This window comes from Emydura macquarii, unplaced genomic scaffold (genome assembly GCF_026122565.2).
Source record: "Emydura macquarii macquarii isolate MOO-44397 ecotype Brisbane River unplaced genomic scaffold, CSIRO-AGI_Emac_v2 contig_1876, whole genome shotgun sequence".
NCBI lineage: Eukaryota > Metazoa > Chordata > Testudines > Chelidae > Emydura > Emydura macquarii.
This window is the reverse complement of record NW_027132013.1, coordinates 23,866,626-23,874,026: the sequence shown is the minus strand read 5'-3', so window position 1 is coordinate 23,874,026 and position 7,401 is coordinate 23,866,626. Positions and strand designations below refer to the sequence as shown.

At 44.3% G+C, this 7,401-nt stretch overlaps 1 protein-coding gene across 1 annotated transcript in view; it reads left to right on the top strand.

Moving 5' to 3' along the window:
- The first annotated feature begins 229 nt into the window (after positions 1-229).
- The window catches only part of CHP1 (calcineurin like EF-hand protein 1), a 29,798-nt gene continuing 22,626 nt past the window's right edge, over positions 230-7,401 (top strand). Inside the window, exons 1-2 of the mRNA XM_067557960.1 lie at positions 230-507; positions 7,093-7,165. Of these exons, the coding sequence (XP_067414061.1) occupies positions 441-507; positions 7,093-7,165 (140 nt within the window). The 5' untranslated portion in view covers positions 230-440. The remainder of the gene's footprint in view (positions 508-7,092; positions 7,166-7,401) is intronic.

Genomic DNA, 7,401 nt, shown 5'->3' with positions numbered 1-7,401 from the left:
ACTGCTACAACGGCACGCTGCGTGCTGGGAGTGGTAGTTTCTACGGGCCGCTCTTTTAGGGCCTCTCCCGATGACGTCAACAGCCCTAACTGTGACCGTACGGGCGAGCGGGCGGGGGGAGATGACGCGCTCCCCTCTGTGAGAGGCGGGGAGCTGCGGGGCGGGGTCACAGCGTGATGCGGAAGGAGCGCTCCGCCCCGCCCCGCGGCCGGGGTTGATAAGAGGCCGCGCTGCTCTCAGTCTCCCTCCGCCTCCTCTTCTCAGGGCCCCTAGCCGCCTCAGTCCGGGGTCCGCCAGCCGTCGCTGATTGGCCGAGCCCGCGCCGTTGCTTCTTCCCCCGGTTCTCTGTGCGGTCTGCTCAGCGCCGCGGCTGTCACTGCCCCGCTCCCGCTCCCTTCCCCTGCGGGCGGGCGGCCGGCCAGAGGCGGCGGCGGCCGGAGATGGGCTCGCGAGCATCCACGCTGCTGCGGGACGAGGAGATCGAGGAGATCAAGAAGGAGACGGGCTGTGAGTAACGGCCGGCCGGCCGGGGCTCTGCGGGCTTGGGACGGCAGCGAGCGGCCGGTCCCTGCCCCGCCGCGCGGGGGGTGGGCGCGGGAAGAACCGCGTGGACGCCACGGCTCCGGCGAAGACTTGGGCTGCTCGCTCTGGCCCGGGATCGGGGCCCTTGAGAGCCCGAGCGCCGTTTCCAGGCTGCGATCGTAGCGCGGGCCCGTCTCTAGGCTCCTTCCCCGCCGCCGTGCGGAGATGGCCTTCCCCGGCCGGGTACAGCAACTTCTGGGTGCCGGGGCAGACCCAGGCCCTCGCTCCGGCCGTGCTGCTGGTCCGTCGTCTCCCCTTGGCCGAGCTCCCCGGGGCTTGCTCACTCCCGGCTCTGGTCAGGCGGGGGCCGCTCGCTCGCCCGCCTCTGGACCAGGTGCTCTCTGCACGACCAGGCTCTTTCCTGCCCCGGTCATTTCCTACACGGTAACGAGCCTCCCAGGTGGAAAGAAGGAAGTGACTCGCCGGCCTGTGTGACGCTGTTATGCTGGGCGCTGCGATCCCAGCAAAATGAGCCGACTATCCCTACGGGATTTTGGGGCTTTGCGAAAGGAGCGATTGTCTGAGCTCTTGGGGGTCAGAGGCCTTTACACCCCCACTATTTGGTATTGGTAAAGTGGAAGCCCAGCAGCATTTCTTCACAAAATCAGTTACCTTTGCTGAGAAGCTTCCTTGTCTGCAAAGGTCCTATCTGCCTCACAGGTGCTAGTACCAGCCATTTTTTAACTCCTGGTGTTAGCAGGGTTCCTACTCTGATTGGCATAAACCAACAAAACTGATTCTCTGCTGTGGCTGAGATCTATATGGCACAATAGAAAGTGACTGTAACGGACCAGATACAGATCTTGGATTCTCTGGTGTAGCTCAGGTAAAATGCAGCATAGGGATTGTACCAGCCTGTGCCAGGTGGCAGTGGTCCACAGTGGCCTATTTGGATTGAGGGATCAGCAGAAGTACAGCACTTGTCTCCTGCAGCAGTGGGTGCTGGAACAATTTTTATAGTGCAGGGTGCTGAGAGCCATTGAACCAAACTGTAAACCATGTACTGTATATGATGGAAATCACTTCAAGCCAGGGGTGCAGTAGCACTCCTAGTTCCAGCACCTATGCCCTGCCGCAGTGCTATAAAATGGAGGGAAGGGTGGATGCACAGGAGCAGTTACTATGGTCTAGAATATGCAAATAGTGTTTATTAACTTTGCATTGCCTGAGATGCAAGGGAGAGGAAGGACAGTCAATCTATTTACCAAACTATAAATTGGGGTACTTTCTGGTAGTCATTGGAGAGTTGGCTGATTAAATGTTTCTAGTTTTCATTGTTTCTAGCTACTAAACTGCTCTTGGAAAAAAAGCTAAAAATACAGTAAATGCCTTCTTAATATTTTCACATTGAAGTGATTGTGTAGATTTATTAGGGATTTTATAATGGCAAATTGGAGGGAAGATTGAAAGCACCATGTATTTGAGGGAAAGTGATTCGGGCCATGAGACTTTAAGATGTGACTGAGAAAAGTTTACAAGTCCTTGTACAAATGAATTGGAATGGAGCACTTTAAGAACTGTTGCAGTAAAACTGTCCTATGTAGAAACTACCTCATCCTCTGGTTTTTGAACTATTGTTTTCCTGTAAATACAAAATCTAGGCAAAATATGAGTGGTGACAATGGTCTCACTAAACATTTGGAATATCTAGAGACAGTTTCATTCACTTGTTCCAGTACCACTAGCAAATATCTGGAAATGATTCTCCAACAGGCCCTTGACACTTGATACATTGCACTATTATTAATGCTTCAGCTAATGTTGGAGGATCATTCCTAGAATTTTACTGAGCATTGAGCCTGGTTTAGGAATACTTAGAATATGTGTAAAAATTCAGTTTAAGTGACAAACCTAGCTGGTGGTAGGAGAGTTCCTGCCCTGATTACCCTTAAATACGACATTTAACTTTTTTAGTGTGAGACTTAGACTTGTGTATAACTTAAATTTTAGCTTTTGTGGTCTGATCTGAAATGTTAACGTCTGTAATTTTAGGATTTAATTTTTGTTTAGGGATTTGTAAAATAGCTCTGTTGTCAGAGTAATTGACATTGATTCATGTCTCTCTATGGACTGTCAGAGGCTGTTATGTTTTTTCTCACTTTATTTTAGTAATCTTTCACATTTCTAGTCCTTAATTATAGACTGAGCTTGATTCTGCTCTACCTTGTGTAGTCTGCACAGTGGATGGAAAATTCCACCACTTGGTTAGCACCTTACTCTCTTTCCACAGGTGTAAATGTCTATGCAGGTAAAAGGCAGTTGAAAAGCATATCAAATTACCTGGAATAAAGTTTGGTGGAAAATACTGTTAGCATCATGGTGAATATGGGTCATTCTGAACATTCTGTACCATCCACCAACTCTAAAAGATTGATACTGCTGCTACTTCCTCAGCTAAATAATTCTTAAAGTGAACCTAACTAAAGCAGAACAGCATGTTGTGGCTAAATGTCCAACTTGAGAAATTAAAACACTATTAAACATACCTGAGGACTCTGTCGCTGTCTGTCTTCATATTACTAAACCATATTTTCTTCAGTTCCTGTTGGATAGGAGGAAGTAAGTGAATAGGGCACTTGGTCTATTGGAGGCATGCCTGTGGAGTTTAGTTGTGAGTGACCTTCTCTCTTTCCCACTACTAAAAGTAGACCCCTTACAAGCAATGAAGAGCCACAGCTGGTGGTACTAATTTAGCTACACAATACTCCATGTTAGCTTTTGTACTTAGGATGGATAGAAAAGGTCTTTACGGCAGCCTGTTTTTATTTCCTCCCATATCAAGGTTCAAGTTTTGGGTTGTTTCATACTTAGATTCTGTGCTGGCAGTCTGAAATTGATTCTGTGCATAATAGTAATTCTGATATACATGTATAGTTAAGGCTTTCAAGAAGGAAAACCGATTAAACTTTCCTTAAAACCCAGCCATTTGGCAAGTAATCACCAGTGGGTAGCTGAGTACCTACAGTAATTTCTTGAACTTTTGCTCCCTAAATTCCAAAGTGGTGGTAGTACCATGCTAAGATTTTTACATGGATTTTTACAGTACTGCTGTTCCTCCTCCCCCGCCCGCCTTAGTACATTGTGATCAGCTTGGAAATTTGCTTGGAACTTTGTTTCAAAACTATCATGAGAGCCCCTCTGGAGTTCAAATTTCAGTAACTAGTGTAAGAAATAGGGGAGAAGTCTCCGATGAAGCCAGGTTTTGACAACTTTGCTTGTTGACATTTGGCTTTTACATGTCCTTGAATAAGCATAGGAATGTGATGGTCCTTGAACTGTTAGGTCACACCCTTTTCCCCTTGTACTGAAGTAATGCACTTAAACACTCAAACTGAGACCTCTGGTATAACCTCTCTCATAGAATATCTGTTGCCCTTCCTGTGACCTGTCTCTTTGAGCTGTTTTGAAACTAATCAGATTATTATTTGCCTTTCCCCTTCATTTGTGTCTGTGTGCAGTGGGAAGGGATTACAGAGCAAGGTAGGCTTGTATGTACTTAACATTGGTAGCTCTGCTCACAGAAGGAAACTAATGGGGAAAGTAATTTCAAATGAATATCTGTTACATGGAAAACATACTTTCTCAAAATGCACTTTTGTTTGATAACAGTCATCTGCACTATGAGGCTTTCTTAAGAACATGTAATGCAAAATATTAAATTTAATATGTACCAAAAGGATTATTGTAGTAGTCCCAATCAGGGTATTTAAAAGCAGTTTGCTGGCTATAAGTGAGGGAAGATTTCCCTGAAGAGTGAGTGAATGCAAGAGTTTGTAGACTTGTGTAAATTTAACTTTTTTTTTTCTATTAAAGTTCAAGTTCATGCTTGATTGCAAGGAACTTTCCAAATGTGAAACAAATGTACACGTATGCAAGTGACTTGTAGCATATCCTTGGGCACTGTAAGTGCTTAATGTAAAACATAAGACACAGTTCCTGCCCCAAAGAGCTTACAATCTACATTTTTTATGAACGAGGATGACCAAGTAGGGAATGTTTTCTTCCCAAGGCTGCAGATTATTCAAGGACCTCTGTTGCTGCTGCTTGGTGAAGCATAGTAAAATTAACACAACTTGAATCAGTTTCACTGTAGCTTTTCAGAATTTTGTGGATAGTAGTGAAAATGCCAAGAAATTTTGTCATTCTCACACTGCTACTCAAGAAAGCTGAGGACAGCTGAGTTGAGAACTGCAGACTTTTATGGGGGAGAGCCAAAATGGGAAGTTGGGGAGGAGCATGTTATTGGAGAGACCTGACTTGCTTCCCCTTTGCAGCAGTCGTAAGATTCTTGGTGGGGAGAAGACAATGTCCTTTATAATCCAGCTACTAGCAAGGACAACAGTTTTTTCAAATTTGTCAAACTTCTACTAGTTGAAGGTGATCCAAAAATTGAATACCTGAGCATGGTTCAGAGATGGCACCTGAGTAGAAATCCTGGCACCTTCTCCCTTTCCAGTGGCTTCTAATTCAGAACAATGGCCTGGACTTTGAAAGTAGTGCATCCCTCTTTTCCTATCACTTAACTCTGCTCCTCAAAAGTAGGCATCTGGTAAATATTTCAAGCTCTGGAACCTATAGACTAGATCTATATATAATACAATAAACTTGAATCTTTAAAACACCAGAGTCAACTTGCTATGTGCTTGCATCATTTGGAATTGAGCAAATTGCCCAACCCATATTAAGACACAAGGTTGTCAAGGAAACGTGGAGCAAACTTTTGTTGGCAGCCCATCCTAGAGAAGGAAATAGCACAGTTTAAACAAATAACTCAGTGAAAGAACAAGCCTGATAAAATAATTCAGTTATTGTGCCCCAATCACTACAGAGGTCACATGTGCTGTGTAGCCTATTCAGGTAGGAATAAAGCTTTGCAACTAATGAAAACCCCATTTATCAGCTATTGAAACAACTGAGTTGGTGCAGTACCAAATTAACACACTAAGGCCTGGTCTACACTACAGAGTTAGGCTATAGCTACACTCCGCAGTCAGATTGATTTCTCTGGATCAACTGAGCAGTCAGTGCAGACCCACTCACTCGATCCAGAAATCGACGTACTAAGACCAGCTACACAAGTAGCATAGCACTGCGTTGATGGGAACACTGTTCCCATCAGTGCAGCGCAGTGAAGATGGAGCGCAGAAGAGAAGCTCAGCAGTTGATGGGAGTTACGCAAGTTTTTTGTGTACTTTGCGTAATTCCCGTCAACTGCAGCTGAATCTCACAGTAAGTGTAGACAGGGTCTTAGACACCAGTGATACTCACTGAGGCTCAGGAGCTGCAAGTGACTCTTTAAATGCATCTCCTACAGCTCTTTGCAGCACACGATATTAAAACGCTGTGTGATTTAATCATTAACCAATCAGGATGCTTTTAGTATGTTAACGAATTGTAGAATACTTGGTCATTTTGCTCTGAGAATAAGTAGGTAGGCATGTAGGCAAGAAAGTAAATAAAATAATGAATTCACACTCCTTTGGTTCTTTTGGATAATGTTGATTTGCTAATTTATTTCCTGAACCACTGAGGTCTGAGTATCAGTGGTCTACACTAAAGTGCAGCTCCCACCGATGTAATTTATGCACTACACTGACATAACTCCATCTCCAAGAGACATAGCGCTTAAGTCGATGTAGTTAAATTGATCCTGTGTCATGATAGACACTGCATTGCTTACATCAACTTTTTCTGCCTTTCAGAAACCACCCCACACTGGCAGTTAAATCAGTGCAAGCACTCCTGGTGAGTGTGTGCAGCGCTGACACAAGGAGCATCATGTGGCTGTCTAAGACAGATTCAATTACTGCGGTGGCTGTACGTCACTGTAACTTATATCAACTTACTGTTGTACTGTAGACTTGCCCTTAATGTCACTTTTAAATCTTGTAGAGAGCTGTAGACTAAACATCAGGATTTAGGCAACTCCTGCTGTAGGTGTGTATTAAACAAGTGCACATTCTATGATTTCACATTCTATGAAGTCTAAATCTGTATCAAGGTAACTTTATAAAAATGCTGAAGGACTTCCAGTCATCGAACCTGAGAGGGGATTTGGGAAGGGGTTTATACATTATACAGAAGTGGCTTTTTGGGATTGAAAGGCTTTTGGTTGTGGATGCCTATAATTTTTAGGGGTGGGGAGACAAATATTGGGGTTGAACTTGGCTATCATTAAATATTTAGCCTTGAAAATATAAACTAAGCAGATTGCCAGTGTTGAAAACTTGTCACTGATGTTTTTGTTAAAGACCATAGGCTAATTGGTCCCACTTACAGATGTACAGCACTGGCCCGTACTCCTTTGATTTCAGGGAGAACCCCAGACTTAGTCCCTGCTATTGAGTGAGGCAGAATGGGGCAATACTGCTCAGACTGCTTATGAATTTGCTGGTGCTTTGGGTTTTCATCTGTCTTCCTGCAGGTGACTTGTTTGTTGTAATGAACCAATTTGTGTATGGGATTATTGTTAAACTAATTTGTCTAATTTCTTTCTCTCTCGCCCCCTAGTTTCTCACAGTCAGATCACTCGTCTGTACAGCCGGTTCACTAGCCTGGATAAAGGAGAGAATGGGACTCTTAGGTAGGTACTTTCTAACACTCAGCTTGTGCTAACCCATATTAGTTATGATGGTTAATGTAATAAGAGTTTGTGTACAGATCTTTCCACCTGATAAAACAGGAGTCATCTTTTTACTGACCTAAAATTAACAGTTTAAAATAAAGCCGTTTGTAAATGTATGTATTAAATGTCCATAAAGCACTTCAGGTATTTGAAGAGCAGCAGACAATTATAAAGCACAGTAAACTAAACAAATT